Source organism: Hirundo rustica, chromosome 15, assembly GCF_015227805.2.
Source record: "Hirundo rustica isolate bHirRus1 chromosome 15, bHirRus1.pri.v3, whole genome shotgun sequence".
NCBI classification, from domain to species: domain Eukaryota; kingdom Metazoa; phylum Chordata; class Aves; order Passeriformes; family Hirundinidae; genus Hirundo; species Hirundo rustica.
Genome location: NC_053464.1, coordinates 9,037,781 through 9,056,561, shown reverse-complemented (window position 1 = coordinate 9,056,561; position 18,781 = coordinate 9,037,781). Strand labels below are relative to the sequence as shown.

Genomic DNA, 18,781 nt, shown 5'->3' with positions numbered 1-18,781 from the left:
TCTGTTCTCTTTTCCCATTCTTTTTGACATTGGCTTATTTTTCTTGGCAATTAATGTCTGGCTCTGCTGTAAACCACAGATGAGGGGCCCAGAGTCCTGGGATGTTAGAAGAGAACAGGCAGCAGGGAGGAAACTGGTGTTGGAGAAAGTGGAAAGGGCAGGGTTTAAGGAAGTCTTGCTTGAAGGATATCTGGGGGGAGTTAGGAAGCTTAAGGTGAAAAGTGAGCTTGAGAGGAATGGTGAAAAATTAGCATGGGGTTTTGGAAGAAGAGAGGACTTATTGTTGTAAACAAGGAGTGTGAGAGCTGATTTTTCTTCTTCCTGGCAGCTGGGATAGAAGCTGATTATCACCTTGTGTAGGACCTGAGATGAGTCTCTCATTCTTTTTCAGTGCATGTAACAAGGATGTTCACACTAAAGGGGAAGACCAAAAAATTCTAAGCAAACAAAAAAAGCCAAAGCAAAATAAAGCCAACCGAGAGCCCTGAGTCTCCTGAGGGTAAGTTCCTTCTGCAGTGACTGTGAAATGTTGATAACTTTGTCAAAATTTCAGGTGAAATTGGCCATTACTGGTGGTTAGTGGTTTGATATTGGGGGAACTCTTCTTGAAAGACACATGTTCTTGTTAAATATTCTTGGGACTTAATCCTTTATAATGTATTTTTATTAAGGATTTCTTTGTTCAAATATTAGGTGTTTGAATGGTTAGTTGGCATTTGTCAGGAGTTGTTTTAGGATGAACGATGGCTTTTTAAATGACTCTTGTACCTTTGAGAATGAATAAATGGATGTCCTAATAAGCTGTATCATTTATTCATTTTAAAGACCCTAAGGCCCAATCTTTTAGTCATTAATCAAGAGGAATTCATGCTTTCTTTAATGAGTTTTGTCTGGAAGTGATAATGTCTTTATTTCTCTGTGTGTGCAGGCATTCTGGAGAATACCAAGGAGGCAAATCAAATCAGACCTTTCTCCAATTTTATTTCTAAATGGGCTCTACTTTGATATTAAGGAGGGCACAACTTTGCTAGGAAAACTAAGTTCCAGCAGCTTCATTTTTCAGTGATACATCAGAAAGCAATAGCCATGTGCTAAAAGTGTATTAAAATTATGTAAAAAAAGATTGTATCTTTTTCAAACATATTTGTATTGGATAATAACTTCCTTTTTCATGGTGAATTAACTCACTGGTGTTCAGATACAGCACACTTTCACCTCCTTTTTTTCATAGTGTCACTCTGTATTTAGGAAATTGTTAATTGTGAATCTCCTAAACAAGTTTGATTTGGGAAACTCAGACTATGGGTGAGGCTTTGGCCTCTACTAAGGAGAGTTGCCATTCAAAAGCATCTTAAAATTCTGTGAGGCTTAATAATCCTGAGAAAACATCCTGACAGAACTTTGTATAGAGTCCTGGAAGGTCATCTCAAAGTATTGTCACCTTGAAGAGGTGAAATATAATCCTAAACATATCAGATATCCTGACATTTGTAGTACAACACTTTGCAGAGTATTGTGAGCAATTTGTTCTTCCAGCAGCATCCTGGTAATAGTTTCTACTGTAATTGGCTCCTTCTAGACATGAAAAAATCTAGAGGGTTTTTTTTTTCCCTTCCCAGTAATACAGTTCACACAACTTGGACTGTTTCACTGTCAATTTGGCAGCTTGGTAGGATTTAATATTCTTATATCCAGAGTTTATACCATTACAAACTCCATGTCGAGTTTTTAGTATAACTTAAAATATATAACTAATTTTAAGCAGTTTTCAGGGATCTAAAAATAAGATTTTTTTTAACTGGTATTTACTGGTGTTTAGCAGTTTTATAAAATTACTGGCAAAACAAGTGTTTTGCTGAGGAACGCACCACAAAGAATGGCTGTTTCCTTAAAATTTGAAAAGTTGCAATATATAGTTTTTGCTGAAAGCAGAAGGACTCTGTTCCTTCTTCATGAGTCTTTTTTAAACAGAGTATTTCATAAATATCTTTGAAGTTGCTTTTCATTTCTTTCTAGTCACAAAACAGTTCCACATGCAGTATGAGTCGTCCAAAACAGTCATCAGGATTATCATTCCTACACACACCTGCACCTGCTGCTGCTGCTTCAGCTGCACCTTCAGGCTTGGATGAGGTATGTGCTCTCTGCCCTGCTGCCGGGGAATGCACGCATTCCATGTGCTGGCAAATTCCCGTTCTTTGCAATGGCGTTTGGTGGGTGTGGTGGTACTGGGTCAAAGGTTGAACTTGATGGCCTCGAACTTCTATCATTAATGATCCAATGATTCCAAGTATATTCATGAGTGTAGCTCACGTACTTTTATCTCTGGGGGTACTTTGAGACGTGCATCTCATGTGCCTGTGAGCTATCTCAGTGAAGTTCAGACATCAGGACTGATGAAAAGTCCGTCCGTAGATACCAAGTCACCTGAGAGAACATGGAATGAACAGACCACAGAAGTCTATTAAAAATCCTTACTGATGTAGGAGAAAGACAAGAGCTGAATTTGTTAACTTGTACTATTCTTCAACTATTACAAGGACTGAGAGTTAAAAGTAGACAGGTCATTAATGAAGGCCTGAGGAATAGGAACTTTCTAAATCTAAGCAAATATAAGGAGAAGAAAAGAAGCAAGATAGAGATGTGGGGGAGTGGAAAGAACTAGATTATGTACTGTCTTCTCTGATTTATAAAAAATACCTCGATTATGCAAAAAAAAAAAAAGAAGGAAAAAAAAAAAAGCCTGAGTAAGACTGAAGTGTTCTGTAAAATTATCCTTATACGTGTGGAGAGCATAGTAATTTAAAGATAGATCAGTGGTCAAATGTCTGTCTGACCTATGTATTTGCTTCTCATACTAATTGATGTTTAATCCTGTTCTAGCCCTAAGAAGGCTTTTTAAATTACTGTGCTCTGTAAAACTTGTGCTTTTGTTTTTCCAATTTCAGCTTCTCCTTCAGGAAAGCCGTTATCCTCCTTTGATGCAGGAGTCATCATGGACTTTGGCAGCTCCATTCAAAGAACAGCATCTCTACAGAAACCCAAGTGACTCCATAGCTAATAATTACACTCTTACTGCACGGGATTTAAAATTAAAAAATATGAAAAAATTCAAGTCGTTTTCAATGATAGAGATCTCACAGACTTCACTGCGTATCCATATTTGAATGCGTTTATAAGTTTGGACTTGCTTGTTCCATGCATTGTTATCTCTAATTCTTTATCAGCTAAAGCGTCATCCCTGGAAAACATCACTTATCCCTAATAAACACTTACAAGCTTATCACCTCAGAGTCAGTATAGACAAATTTGCCAATGCATGTGTAACTTCAATAAATGAAATGCCGGTTTCAGATTTACCAGTTAGGTTTATCCCTCCAAATAATCACATGCAGTGCTTCTCTGTGACATTGTATTTTTTTCTTATTTCATTATGTGATGAATTATCTTAGGTCTGTTTTTCACCAGTATGAAACAATATCTTATTGGAAAAACATATCTGTATGTGATTTTTCTTAACTGGTGTTTAAAGCTGCAAGGAAAAAGCGGCGATGGAGTTCTGACAGGTAACTTCCTGTAATGTTATAAAGATACAGATTATTACAGTGAGCCTGGTTTCAGTTGTGATTTAATATTTCTTTTAATGAATGCTGTGTTAAGCATCCAAGAATGAAATGTTAAGTCCTTACAAAAAATGTATGTGCATTAAAACTGGCTTTTGTGTCACAAGATTTTAGTAAGATAATCACGTGAAAATCCGTGGAGATCTTGGGCTACCTACATAACTGTCCTAGTAGGTGTGACTCTTGTAGAACTGCTTGTAAAATGCTGCCTGTCTGGGTGATATGGGCTTTTTGCATGATTACATCCTTTATGTTAAAGTAGTATATTGTATTATGAAATTTTAATGAGGGTTTCTTTAATTGAATAATTTAAATACTTCCATAGGTCATTCTTGTCCTCAGTGTGGCACAAGTGGTTTTTTGTCATCTGTCCTTAAGCATTACTGCTTCTTTATTCACTAAACTTGTGTTCTTTTTTTTTCAAAAGTTCTTTGTTAAAGAGTTTGAATCGCATTTCACTGAGCGTACCTGCTCATACACCTGAACTGCATGTCATAAACTATACAGACAACCAGCCACTGACCCCAGAAGAACAATTTGCTCTCATGGATTTACATGAGAAGGAGATAAGTAAGCGAGAGAAGCTACCTTCAAGTGATGATATAGAGGTATTTATATAATTTCTTTTTAAGGGGAAAGTAACAGCAGAAATCATCTGCAAGGTATCTAGAAACTCTCTGCTAAAAGGTAGCTGAGAAAAGCAGGCAGTGCATGAGGATTAGGAGATGTAAATACTCAGTATAGCAAACTGCTGTTAAATATTGTCAACTCCTTTTTCATTTGCTTGTTACTCTGATTTTTGTTGTAAAGGGCATGCAGGTTGAGTATCTCCCCAAATTCATAACCTCTCACGTTGTTCTCTAGTACTTTTTTGATCAGTAATTTAATGTGCTGAACTGAGTTCTAGTTGTCTGTTTGCTCTCAGGTTGGAAGTATTGTAAAGATGTAAAGTGATGTAAAATGATTTAAAAGGAGCATAGACAGATACCCAAAATCCATTATATTCAAAAACTTTCAATTACAGAAAAGGCTCAAGTGATAGAAAAGCTAAAAATACTCTCTAGTAATTAATTATCTGTCACAAAATTCATACAATAAGCGTCATCTTTTAAACTTTTTAGCGGTACTGTCACTACATACAAAATGGAGTGCGAGAAGACATGCTGGCACCTCAGGATAAGGAAGTGGTGAAAAAAATTTTAAAACATATTCCAGCTCACATTCTTCCTAGCCCAAAGCTGGAGAAATTCCTGGCAGGTTTAAAAGAAGAGATTAAGGCAGACTATTGTACTGGCCTCATGAAAGCCACTGGTAAGACTCACGGTCTCTGAGCAGTTCCAAGTATGTAGACATTTACTGTACTTTGAAAGCAAATCTCCATTCTATTCTTAGCATTCATGGAGAATTCCTTTGGGATCAGTAGAACTACAGTAGATCTGTGAGAGAAAATATCCTGTGATCATGCTATATAGCATTCCAGTTTCAACAAATATCTCTTTATGAAACCTTACATCCTATCAGGCGGAGAGACGGAATGAGAAATTGTTTCTCCTGCCTCCCATTTTTAGAATCAGGACAAATTCTCTCTCTCTCTCTTTTTTTTCTTCTTTAATTTTTTTTTTCTGAAGTAATTATAGAGTCAAATTTTTAATTTGGTTATTGTACTGTATCTTATGCTAAAAACATACAAATAACTGTATGACCGTGTTAGTTTTAAATGCGCGGAATTCTACAGTTTCCTGAACTATGAAGATATAGTGGCTTTGAATGTAGGTTTTGGCTATGTGTGCAGTCTAACCATGATATATATGATTTGTTCTAGTTGATTATGTCTTGCTGGATCCAGCTGAGAGGAAGAGACTGTCTATTCGAAGCACCCCACGCCCTTTTCCCCGCAGAGTTATCTGTGCCCCGGTCCCATGGCACTGCTCTTACAAAGAAACGAAAAGTTGGAATGAAAGCAATCTGTTCATAGTGAATTCTCTGATGCTCACTTTGCAAGAGCTCTGGCTCTCTCAGTAAGATGGCTTGTTCATAGGATCCTAATGAAATTCAACATGTTTTTATTTAAGGATTTAGTTAGAGAGTGGATCTGCTGACTTCTCTACATATGCTACAGAGATCCTGGGGGAGCCACTAGATACAGAGTGGCAAAATACGTTTATTCTCTAAATAATTCTTTTTTCTGAGCCTCTAAGAATTTCAGCATAAAATGATTATTTCCTGCAATTGCTGAATGAACAGGTTACCTGCTGTGAAAAGATCATCCCCTTTGTTAAAAAGCGCTATGCCTAAATTTAAACAATATATTTATTTATTATTTTAATAAAATTGTTATTAAATTTGAAATTTAATTTTAATAATAAATTAATTATTAAAAATAAAATTATAATTTTTAATTTTAATTAATGAAGATTCAGTGCTTAGGTAACTGGTGATTTGGAATTCTCATCCTGGTTGCTGATATGAACAAAATTAATTCTTAAAATGGAATACCTTTCAAATGTTTGTAGTTGAATTTTGCCCTGGGGACATTTGAAGATTGAGATGTGTAATCTTAGGGAGTTAAATATGGTAATTAGTAATTCTGAGAGGTGTATTTGCATTTAAGAAACATTTGCAGGAATTTAAGCTTGTATGTTACACGCTGTGATATATGCCATGCTGCTGAAATTTCTCTTTTTTCCCCATAGATTAGTCAGGATAGCTACTTATTAATATGGCATAGAAGCAGTAGGTGTCATTCTGTATGTTCTTTAATGACTGGATGCACTAATGAATCTAGGAAAAAGACAAGGCAATTTTAGCAATGAATTAAGGGTTTTGAATACAACAAGTACAACTGAAAGTTGTGAAACCCTTTATGTTCCCAATCAGAAATGCACTTGTTGGACAGCTTAGCGATGGAGTGATATTTATAAATGAAATTACATTTTTAGTGTCTCTAATACACCTGAGGCCTTCCTGACTGTATTTTGTGGATTTTTATTTTTCAAGCAGTATTCCATGAGGATGTCCTCCGTGTTTCCCTTCCCTAGGTACAGCCACGTGCGGTTTGTTCGCACTGCAGAGATGCTCTGCGGAGACCTGCCGCTGCCGCCTGCCGAGTTCGAGGACATCATTCAGAGGCACTGTGGGGAAGCTCGCGACATCCTTGAGAACAAGTCAGTACCAGCTCTGGGAGCTGTAGATTAAGTAGAATAACTCAGGGGCTGACTTTACATGAAGGCCCATTTTTAAAATAGATCTTAGACACCAGTCCCAGCCACAAGGCTGCCAAAACAAAGGGGTGAACAGCCCTCAGAGGAATAAACATCGGGATACTGTCAGAGCCTTGGGAACTGCAAGAGTGCTTGTACAAGAATAAATGGTAATAAACTATGAATAAATGGTGACTGGAATTCAGAGGGTTTCTAACCATGAGAGGAGTGGATTCTATATCTGTAAAAATGGTGATGGATTTTTTTTTTTCCTTAAATTATGGAAATCAGTCAGTTTAAGAAGGAGAATTTATGAGGCACGTGATAGAAAGTGTGTGCATTCTGCGGCCTGAGATATCTTCCAAACTTGTTTCTCAATAACGCTAATAATTGAATATTGTTTCATAATCAATAAAACAATATAATTTACTATTATTTTGTCTATTACTATTAATTTAAACTAATCATAGTTGTCCATTATAAAAAGCATCCTTAGCTTTAAAACTCAGATTTCCTCTAAGTCCTGGAAGATACAATTTTGTTTGGTACCTAATTATCAATTCTCTTCTACCCTTTTGGATTTTACTCATTCTTTGGGTAGTTTCTGAGTTTAGTTTTCATTGCAAAGTGCAAAGTAAGACTGACAAGTCGTTAAAAACTTTGTACTATCTCATTGCAGGTGGATCCCAACTTGTGCATCTATTTTCATCGATCAGAGAAATATGTGGCTTCATTTTGCTCCTCAAACAGACTCTGATTCCTCTGAGAAAGTTGAAAGCTATTTTAGTTCTGTGTCAGCTCTGATGTCGTTACAATTGCGTGAGATGGTTATTAACTCCTTAGAAGATCTTCTTGCGTTTTTCATGATCCACAAGGTATGTGCTGCCAGGTATATGTATAGTTTTCTGTCTTACATGGGGATAATTAATATAGCCATAATGTCAAGTGCTCTTTGAAGGTTAAAATGTCCTAAATGGCTCTTGCCTCCATAAAAAATGGCTGTATCCTTCAAAGACTTGTGTATACTCAGCAGATTTTTTACATGATCAAGAACTGCTGACTTGAATGATCAGTTGACAGGTCTAGTAACAGTTTACAAGTAACAGTTTACAGCAGATTTCAGCTCAGTTTTGAGTGAGTGCGCATTTATTTTAGTTGTTTAGTTTATTTTTCGTTTATTTTTTTTGGTCTTAATCAGTTACAGAATTTCTCTGCAAGCACATAAATGATCCCCTTTGAAGATAAAAGTGTGCACAGTCCTGAGTAATCCTTTGCAGAGGTGATTTATGTGTGTGGTGTCCCTGTCTATACCCAATGAGTGCCCTGCATTATTTAAAGTAATGCACAGAATTATAACAATAACTATTACACTCTGGGAGGTTTTACCACCGTTTTGGCTATTTGGCTACCATAAAGTTGCTTCTTTGATGAAATGAGATTTTTAAATATAGGATCACGCAGGACCTACCTTGATAAGACAAAATGAATAGATGTGGTGGGTTAAATACTGAATTGCAGAGGATCAATTGAATGCAGTTTACTATCAGACCTTGCAGTAAGTCTTGCCACTAAGTTTTGCAGCTGGATGATGATTGTGTGGCTGATGGTTGGCTCTTTTATTTGTTTTGTTGCTTGTTTTGTTCCTTTTTTACTTATTACAACATCTGCATTATGAATCTAGTCATGGATTAGGACTCCATTATTATAAAGGCAATTTAGGGGCAGTGCAGTTCTTACTGACTATACAACTAAAGCAAATTAAAACTAGATTCTAGAATTTATTTCTGATAGATGTTATAGATAACTACTTTTTTAGAAATTCTGTTTTGTATGATAATTCATGCTTTATTTCTGTTACTTAAGAGAAAAGGCATTTAGGCTTAAATCCAGTTTCTTAATTGCAGCTTTTATAGATTAATTTAGGAGGCGGCACCATGAGATCTTGTTTTGTATGAATATCAGGGAAGATGATACACAACCCATTGGTGTTGTGTAGTAAGGATATTTGGGAAGTTGGAACAGTTTAAAAATTTTCATTCCTATAGCTCACTTCCTTGTTGCGTAAATTTTTCCTTCTTTCCCCTAAGGATGGAAATGATTTTAAAGAACCGTATCGAGGAGTGCAGTTCTTCCTATCTCAGATACTCACAGTCAAACTCTGTGTGAAAGAGCCTGATATTGTCTTTGAGCCACCTTTGGGAGCATGTTGGGATTTAATCAGTCATTGCTTCCAGAAGATCCTGCAGAGTGCTGAGGAACTCCCAAAGGTACTGGATAAGTTATAGCTGCATTCAAAATACGATATTAATAAAAACTATCTACAATATAAAAAGTTACAAATGAGGCTGAAGACTGAAAAATAGAAGATAAAGATGAGGATTGTGAATCATGAACTGTGCAAACTTTTTGGTTACAGAAATATTTTTCAGATTCAAGTTATATTGAAGCACTGGTTTGATTTTCATATCGTTTTCCCAAGCAAACTATGTGATTAACCAAGTGTTAATTATAGGTCAGAGCCTTTTCACATTGCACTGTTTTTACCAAATAATGATTTTTTTAATGTGGTAGGTGAATGAGTAATAAAATACCCTTTTTGTTGTTGTTGTTGTTGTTTGTTTTTTTTTTTTTTTTTTTTTTTTTTTGTTTTGTTTTGTTTTGTTTTTGTATTCTGTGTCTTGTTACAGTAATTGTAATTATTTCCTTCAGGTAGAGAAACTTCTGTTTCCGAAATTACAAAGATGTGATCTCACTCTTAGTACAGTCAAACCACACGAGTCATTGTTTTTAGAGTATATAAATAAGCTTGAAAAGATCTTTGAAAGCAACATACTGGGTCCAAAGAAGTAAGTTTTGGCTGGTAACTCCATTGCCCCTCCAAACCCTCAGTTTCATAACTCTGTCCATTTGACTAAATAGACAGTTTGAGTGTATTTGTTTCTTTCTACAGATAAACTTTGCATTAGAAACTTATGTTTGTTTTTGTGGTCTTCTGTGTTTAAGGTATTTAAATGTGTACAGGAAGTACAGCAATCTGTTGAACAACAAATCACGGCAAGATGTCGCAAAATTTTTGGAAAAAAGTCCTTCTTTAGATGCTTTAACTGAGGTAATATGTTCTTGACAACTTCAGCATGTCCATACAGCTGCTAAAACATCGCACATGACTTCCTAACTCTGCTCTTAAAGAACAAATCACTTATTTTGCCCTTGGGAATAGTGCTCAATTTACATAGCCCCCTACTGTAGGGCTGCTGTGCAAAGGTAGGAGGTGGTTTCTTTATAACCCTCTTTTGTGCGTTTTGTTGTTCTTTCTTAGCAGAAAGGCTGCCCAGAATATTTGGTCGATCTCCAGCTTGCTTGTCTTTTGAATTTCTTGTCCTCAGTCAGTCTGTCTACTCTTCTCTTTGCATCCCTGAGTTAGCATATGGCTAAATGCTTCCTTAGGCAGCTTGGGTCTTCCCTACTATGGCAAATTACTGTGCAAAGCTTTCAGCCCTGGAATCTGTGGATATGAGCAGGTGTTTGGAAAGATAAAAATGTGTTTTCCTTCTTTTGTTTGGAATAAATGATCCAGTTTGTTGGATGGAAACTATTATTTGTGTCATAGTTTTCAGCTATAGACTTTTAGGAAAAAATAACAGATGTATTATATTCTGTTTTTAGAAGATTGACAGCTTCACAGAACTGAAAAGAGAGATTGCTTCTATGGATGTCACTGTTCCTCTGGCCATGTTCTGTCTGGATGCTTTACAACTGAATGAGGAACTCTGCAATCGGACCCAAAATCTCAAAGACACCTTGATTGAATTTGAAGTGGTGGAAAACAGACAGTTAAATCAAAGGTACCTGTTGTTTGTATGGATGGTTCTTGCTGTCTGCCTGGATCGATGCTGTCTATCTGTGGATGAGATACCTTTATTCATCTGCTGGGCTTTTTAGTGCTGATCAGACAAGTGCAAGAAGGGCAGCCTGGCTGAACAGGGAACCTTTGCTAGAACCCACGGGAAAAAAAAAGAAAAAAGTTCCATATATGAAGAAATTTAATGTTTTTGTTTCAAAGACAGAATCCTTTTACCAGATCTTCATTTACCTCTCTCTTCATTTACAATCCCAGTGATACATCTGTTCTCTTTTTGTTGAAGAATTTGTGAGGAGTTTAACTTCATTGCAAAGAGAATGAGTGAGGTGCCTCAGAGCACTGAACAATTAGTGGAATATGAAGCATTCTTAAAGAAATCCAGTGAAGTTACTGTTGTTAAACTGAACAAGGAGCTCGACAAAGCAGCATGCAGACTGCAAGTCCTCATGGACTATGCTTATCTCTCTGGTATGTCTAACTACAGAATATAAATTTCCATATAAGTATATTTATATGTAGATAACGGGCACTGCATGCCTAAATGTTGCACCTTCTAGGGTGCTAATGGAAAGTTCCAAAAGAGACACAAAGGAAATAAAAAGGATTCCATAGAGCCCAAAATGCACCAGTGCATCAAGGAATGGTAGAGGAATGGCACACAGCATAGACAGAGCTTTTTAAAGTGTTTTAGGTATTATCAGGTCGATGGTATTTAGTCTGGCCAAATGGTGGGACACCTCTATGTTATTAAATAAAAATTGTCCAGATAAAAGCCATCCAAAAAGCCACGTGCCAAAGGCTCTATGACAGCATGCAGAAAGTGTGAGAACTGAGAATTAGATCAGAATAGGCCTTTAGTTGTTTTGCTGTCATGGTTTGCTGTTCTTACTCAATATAAAAGCTGTACTCTTAAGACTGAAGATACGTCTGTAGAAGTTACTTTTAGTTGGCATCTTTATCAAAGCAAAAATGCAATTTACAGATGCAGTCTGTTATTTGCTGCACCTAAAAAGGACGGGCAGTTAAATGAATGCAAACCTATTCTAGTGTCAGGATGACACTTAAGTGGGACACACTCTTGGATCAGATAGTGCTAGAAATAATAAAGGATGTGTCGTGTTTATTGGACTTCATTTATGATAAAAATTAGGATGCCTATGGAAGTCATCCAAAATTTTCTGTTACATTTTGGACTGGAGTGTTTGCAATTGCAGTATTTCATAATTACATTTTCTCTGTAGCTGGACTTATAAGCATGTGTCCTACATTAGTTACAATGTCCTTAATTCACTGAACAAACAGACAAATATAAAGATGGAGATGTGTGCTCCTCCTGTAGTTGTGATGCTCTAGCTTTTGTGAATAATTCAGCATTTACAGATTGAGGACTAGAAATGGTTTAAAGATTTATCCATCTTATATAGGTATAATATGCCTTTAGTTAGGAGTGATCTCTTTGTGTGTAGTTGAATGGAATTGATATTCTGGAATAACTGTTCTTACTAACTGTCTCTGCCTAGTTAACATTTTATTTAGAGAATTTCACATTCTTAACTTGATTTTACAGTTTTGCTGTCAATCAGACTTGTTTTAGGGAAGAGTTTCTTTGCAGTGAAGATAATCCAGTAACCAGTTTCTTTGCTTATTCCCAAACATAGTTTAACTATTTTGCTTGTTAGTAGCCAGTCCATTATATAATAACCATTCTATTAAATCATTGGTTTAAAGGTATTTTCTTAAAGGTGACTATATTTTTTATTTTAGATGATGATATAAACCTAAACAGCAGAATTTTCCATTGGCTTGATGAGATTAAGAAAGTATTTGAAAGCAGTAAAAATCTGTTGACTGAAAGGAGGACTCAGGTGGAGATGGCATTGATGGAAAGGTATGGTGTTAAGTAATCTTTTTTCACTGGGTATTTTTAAAGAAAATAAAAATCTTAGTATGAGTAGAAGGGAGATAATTTCAAAGAAGGAAAATTTGAAAGGAACCTGAGAAAGTAAAATATAAATCTAGCTTGTAGTATTATGGAGATTTCTGAAAAATACTATTGATGAGGGTGGATTTGAGTATCTCTATACTTGAATAGATCTGAAAGGAGGAATTGGTCCAGAATATTGGAGCATTGGTCCAGAATATTAATAATTTTATGTTGTTATATTGATTAGTACAGCAGTACACGTAGTTTTGTTACATTGTTTTCACTCTTCCTTTATTTTCTCCAGGTAGTAGAGGTAGCAGATGTAAGTAAATTAAATCAATTGTGAGGTTTGGAAAATGAGCCTTGAATTCTAATCCTATGAATGGCATAGGTTGATAGAACTGATTAGTGAGCTTTCACTGGCGTCTGTGTTTACTCTAGTATTGAGATCAGATTTCATGTGACAGTGCCTGTTGTAATTAATAAAATAATTGCAACCTGAAAAGGAATGAAACACGATGTCATATTACCTTACCTATCTTTATCTTAGGTGTTCCCAGTTTAAGGAAACTCTTGAAGGTTATCATAAAGAAGTAGAAAGCTACAAAAAGCGGGGGGATATCGTGACTGCCGAAGAATTGAGGAAGAATGTTGAGAATTTCAAAAAGTTAAATAAGAATATAGATAATGCACTAACAGAATTTGAGGTTAGTATGTATTAATCGAGTATGGAGTGGGTTACAACATGCTGGATGAGCAAAAGTTTGGTTCCTGCCCCAATTTTCTTTTCAGGGTTCTGGCCATATATTGATAGGATGGCTTTAAAATTTCCAAATTCACAAAGATGTGGCAAATACCTTCTTGTGCCTGTGTGCTTATTTGTCCCAACTACTGAGCTGAAGAGCAGATTTTGGAGAAAAAGATTCAGGGAGTTTTTAAAATTGACATACTGAATTTGACTGTTTCCAAGCAGTCAGTAGTACCAAGATGTTATCCAGAGAAAACAATTCTGACAGAGTTGGCAGTCAGAATATAAGGGAGCTGGCATTTTCCCTGAAAAATGGTTTGTGCACAGGAGCTGTGTTTTCAGTCCCTCTGCTTGTTCTTTAATTAAACCCAAATGTTTTTCAACTGCTTGCATAATTTCCATTTAATGCCGATAGGCATTAAATATACATTTTAACATATAACAGGAATTTCAAATGCTAAGAAACAAATGAAGACCAAGATTTCTCGATTCTATTCAGGGCTCTCCATCCAATTTACTGTATCATCCTAAGTTGAACAGTTTGTCTTAGCTGTGACTCTGCTGGGAAATGAGAATGTTTGTCTTTGAGAGATCTCTCAGGCATTGCGAGGCTTAATTAATCCTCTAAATCACAGTGAGACAATGAGATTTCTCCATATATGGAGCCATAAGGGTGAAGATTTTAATTAAGTCCCACACAAAATAAATAATGGAATCAATTAAATGAGTTTAAAATTTAAATAAATTGGTTGTCTTACACATCAACACTATTAATCTGATTTAAAGGCATCTAGTATATTTAATTAGTGTGAGTTAACAGCACTGATATGCTCTTACAGGTAGATCAGAACAACTAATTAAGCCTAAATTTCTTAATGCATGATCACAATGAGAGGTGTATCCACACAATTTAAATGACATGACAATTAGCTCGGTGAATACATGAATTTAAATATTATCTTGGAATATGGATCTTCATCTTTTTTCTGCCTGCAGCTCATATTGAATGATTTTATGAAAAGCCTACTGGTATTATAAAAGCACAGACTCAGGACTCAATCTAAATCCAGTGTCTGCATTTCAGACAGCATTTCTCTGTGCTTCACCTCCCTACCTGTAAAATGAAGAAGGCAATACTTTTTTAAGATCTAAATCTTTGTACATGGATTTTTTACAGTAAAATCTTTTGGACAAAGACAGTGTCTTACCATGAATAAACACAGAAATTAACACTTGTTTTGGTGGGAGCTCCCAGATAATTCTATACAAGAAAAAAAAACAAAAACCAAACAACAAATCACGAGTTTAAAAAAAATCCTACAAGCTCTCTATCTGAGGAGGTTACATTCAGATTTCACAGTGGATTGGAAACTTGTGAGCCTTGTTTTCACTGAATTCCATGGTACATTATCTTATTCTAAAATGGATTTGGATTTTAAAATTTATTTGAGTAGCAAAAGATACCCACAAATGCTGAGTTAACCATTGGACTTGATCTTAGAATGGTTTAGGTTGGAAAAAACCTCTATGATTCCATGAAAAAAACAGGGGAATTTTCAAGAACACTGTTACCTTATGCAGCTAAAATCCACAGGCCTATATAAACAGATCTGTCTGACTTTAGGACATGTGAAATAATTATGTTCAATATTGTCTGTTTAAAAGTTTAAACAACAATAGGAACTTTTCTTTTTCCCCTTAAAGGGTATTAATTATGAAGAAGATTTGCTTGGGCGGGAGAAGACTCAATTTCCTCTCTTGCAATCTATAATTGCAACCAAAGAACCCTTTGAGCAGCTTTGGGTAACAGCATATACTTTCCATACCAAATCTGAGGAATGGATGAATGGTGAGGCTTTGATGTTCATTTGATGAAACATGTCATTTGCAGTTAGTTAAGCAGAAGCTGAGAGGGTTGATTAATTGTGAGAAAATAATTTCAAGGAATAAATGCCGTTAAACAGTGTGAAATAGAGTTACTGACTTGGATTTTGCATTAAGATAATTTTTTGTAACGCAATTGATTTCCAGTTAGAGGACAATGATTTAAAATAGCTGTAACTAAACCACCCTGGGAATCTCCTTGTGCTGATGTGCCTGCTGTGCTTTTTTTATGCTGCTGTGTTCAGGATCTCTTCAGCAACTGAATGCTGATGAAATTAGTGAAGAGGTTGGAAATATGTGGAGGACCATGTACAAACTGAGTAAGAGCTTCCCAGATGTGCCTGTGCCCCGGCGCATGGCAGAATCCATGAAATTCAAGCTTGACAAATTTAAACAGCATCTTCCTGTCCTGTCAATTGCCTGCAATCGTGGAATGAAGGAGAGACACTGGAAGCAGGTACTTCAAACTCTGCTTTAACTGTGGAAATATTCTGCCACAGAAACTGACAGTCCAATATCTTTTAACCTGTGACATGATAGATCCAGTTTTGAAATTTGTAATGCCACAGGCAGGAGCTTCTTTAAATTAATAATTTATGGCAGAAAAGCAAATGAGGGTGTTGCATTAGTACTTTGTTAGAATTTGTTGCTTGCTGTTTGAAAGTATTTTACAAAAGTGCATCTTGATGATAGATTTATTTCTTACTTTATTTTCAGATTAGTGAAATTGTAGGATGTGAGATCAAACCGGATGAAAACACTAACCTTAAATACATATTGGACTGTGGACTCTCAAAATTTATTGAACAGTAAGAAGTTTAATCTAGCCTCATTTTTTAGACATTGTATTTCATGGCTCAGATGCCAAATATTAGTTCTTTTGGGGTTTTGTGTGCTGGTAGAACATGCTGTAAAATCAGCTATGTTTATCAAGGTGTGAACTGCCAGTTGTTCTTGTAGCACAGAGGCATAAAAATCCAGTTGTATTCCTAAATCTCTTAATTTGCTCATTCAGAATTTTCTGTCTGTATTTGTCTTCCAATTAATATCTCTAACTTGGTGAGGCTGGAAGTAGAAAAATATTCCTTGAAGAAAGAGTCTGTGATAATATTAACAAATTATTATGAAAGGTAGTCTGATATGCAACTCTACCTACAACTGCTTTTTTTTTTTGCTCTTCAGCTATGTTACAAAAACATTTCAAAGGTATGTTTCATTTCAATTTAGAATAGAACCTGTTGGAGCAGCTGCAAGTAAGGAGTATTCCTTAGAGAAATCAATAGAGAAAATGAAATCGGAGTGGGTCGATGTGTACTTCAGTTTGGTGAAATACAGGGATACTGTAAGTAAACACCAAATCAAAATGTATATATCTGAAAAGAATTCCCTTGATTCTGAATACCAATTGAGAAATATTAAAGGGATGTTGCTGCTAATTCATTGTGGTGCAATGGGAAGTTGTATCTTAGCCCACAGCTAGGCAAATGACTCCATTATTATAACCCTTTCTATCTGGACTTTAGTATCTGGACAGCTTGTGATCTCAAATACTCATCCTAACAAATCTGCAAGACTGAGGACTTCCCCAGTATTGTATGGAAAGCTAGACAGCAGCGAAATTTTAACTTGCCCAGAAGAAACAAGAATCTCAGTGCAAAAGATTGGGTCAGAAGGCACCAGCTTCCTATCACAAACAATCTGTCTCTGTACCTTTGAAACAGAGGTGTACAGAAGAGAGTCCATTTGATATCTTCACATCATAGAGAAGGGGGAAACAGGAAGCTGAATGAGTGGTGAAATAAAATGACTGCCATTTGACTTACCAAAATGTGATGTGTTCACAGGACACCAACATCCTGTCGTCAGTGGATGACATCCAGCTCTTGCTGGACGATCACATTGTTAAGACTCAGACAGTGTGTGGCTCTCCCTTCATCAAACCAATAGAAGCTGAATGTGTGGTAAGGAAAAGCCAGTTTGGTTGAGCTTGCATGTCTCATAATATGCTTTCCCCAAGTGCTTCAAGGTATTTTGACACAGTAAGATGTTAGAGAGTTGTTGACTAAGAACACTTTCATATTTTTTTTATTATTTTCTTGTTGTAATTTTGCTTAACTACTAAATGTTTTCATTGCAGGCTTGGAAAGATAAGCTGTGTTTAATGCAAGATATTATAGATAGCTGGTTAAAATGTCAGGCAACGTGGTTGTATTTGGAACCAATTTTTAGTTCCAAAGACATTATAGCTCAAATGCCTGAAGAGGGCAGAAAGTTTAAGATTGTGGATTCCTACTGGAAAAACATTATGACAGAAGTGGTAAGTGCTAAAATGTCATAAATTATGCATTTTTATGCACATCTGGTAACATGATCATTACATGTGCATACACTGTTCTTTTCTGCAGTTGGGTATTTGTTTCAATGGAGTGGAAAATACTTAACTAAAATCCAACAAATTCTAGTCTTGCAGTAAAATTGTAGATTACATCATTATTGAATTGAGATTTCTCTAAAGGCTGGGTGTTGAAAGGTGAATTATAGCTCAAGGAACATGAATTCTAAATTTTCTAGCTATCTTATGGCTAAATGGTCAGAATTAGGTAGAAAGATGAATGATTTGTGTTTTCAAGATTGGATTATGACTTCACTGACAAGGCACAAAGCCTTGTCTGGATACAATGAGAGCTTGCATTAGACTTACAGGGTATACACACTTTTTTGTGTGTGTGTATGTGTGATTGTTCTCTAGTATGTGACAACATGGTTATTCAAAAATTTAGTGAATATGGACTGTCATGGTAGTGTGTCAGGTTAAGATAATGGGGATAGAAGTGCAATTTGGTAACCTGTTCAATTCCATGTAAACAAGGAGTAAGAGGCCAGACAGTGGTGGTGTGAGCTGAGATGTTTGTCAGAAATGCTGAGAGTGTCTGGTTGTGTGATAAAGGTGTTGAAATAATCAGTGTAACTAAATAGGAGCTGAGACCTGTCCAACAGCTCAGACTGTGAATGATGAGGCCTGTGCTGAAGTGGAAACCTCTGAAGAGGAGTGTTATCAGAGAGAACAGGGAATAATTGTTGCATGCTGTGTCTCTGACAGAACTTATTTGGGTGTGTAGCAAGCTCAAGACACAGGAGCAAGTGCCAAAGATCTTATTTGCTGATATTTCCTTCATTAAATCTATAAAGTTCAAGTTGGTAACATTGACAGTCTAAAAAGCAAAACTATCAAATAATGCAAACATATTTAATGAAAGCACACCACAGAAAAGAATTACAGCTTTTTTGCCTCCTACAGCATATGTGATTGATGCTAACAATTTTAATGTAAAACTTATAGCAATTTTTAGCAGTTTCTGCTATGTGTTTGTTTTTACAAAGGTGAAAGACACAAAGGTACTTGTAGCAACTGAACAACCGAAGATGTTAGACAGACTTCAGGAAGCAAATATTCTCTTAGAGGACATTCAAAAGGGGCTGAATACTTACTTGGAGTCGAAAAGATTATTTTTCCCAAGGTAAATTAATTAAACAGGCCTA

At 36.0% G+C, this 18,781-nt stretch overlaps 1 protein-coding gene across 1 annotated transcript in view; it reads left to right on the top strand.

Moving 5' to 3' along the window:
* DNAH3 (dynein axonemal heavy chain 3) overlaps nt 1-18,781 on the top strand; it is a 57,759-nt gene that overhangs the window by 2,664 nt on the left and 36,314 nt on the right. Inside the window, exons 2-24 of the mRNA XM_040078873.1 lie at nt 392-499; nt 2,017-2,133; nt 2,949-3,153; nt 3,533-3,566; nt 4,051-4,231; nt 4,745-4,934; nt 5,446-5,641; nt 6,662-6,787; nt 7,503-7,698; nt 8,911-9,090; nt 9,533-9,669; nt 9,827-9,932; nt 10,490-10,668; nt 10,969-11,153; nt 12,450-12,573; nt 13,160-13,316; nt 15,062-15,206; nt 15,487-15,698; nt 15,959-16,050; nt 16,469-16,583; nt 17,086-17,202; nt 17,379-17,558; nt 18,623-18,759. Of these exons, the coding sequence (XP_039934807.1) occupies nt 2,041-2,133; nt 2,949-3,153; nt 3,533-3,566; nt 4,051-4,231; nt 4,745-4,934; nt 5,446-5,641; nt 6,662-6,787; nt 7,503-7,698; nt 8,911-9,090; nt 9,533-9,669; nt 9,827-9,932; nt 10,490-10,668; nt 10,969-11,153; nt 12,450-12,573; nt 13,160-13,316; nt 15,062-15,206; nt 15,487-15,698; nt 15,959-16,050; nt 16,469-16,583; nt 17,086-17,202; nt 17,379-17,558; nt 18,623-18,759 (3,287 nt within the window). The 5' untranslated portion in view covers nt 392-499; nt 2,017-2,040. The remainder of the gene's footprint in view (nt 1-391; nt 500-2,016; nt 2,134-2,948; nt 3,154-3,532; nt 3,567-4,050; nt 4,232-4,744; nt 4,935-5,445; nt 5,642-6,661; nt 6,788-7,502; nt 7,699-8,910; nt 9,091-9,532; nt 9,670-9,826; nt 9,933-10,489; nt 10,669-10,968; nt 11,154-12,449; nt 12,574-13,159; nt 13,317-15,061; nt 15,207-15,486; nt 15,699-15,958; nt 16,051-16,468; nt 16,584-17,085; nt 17,203-17,378; nt 17,559-18,622; nt 18,760-18,781) is intronic.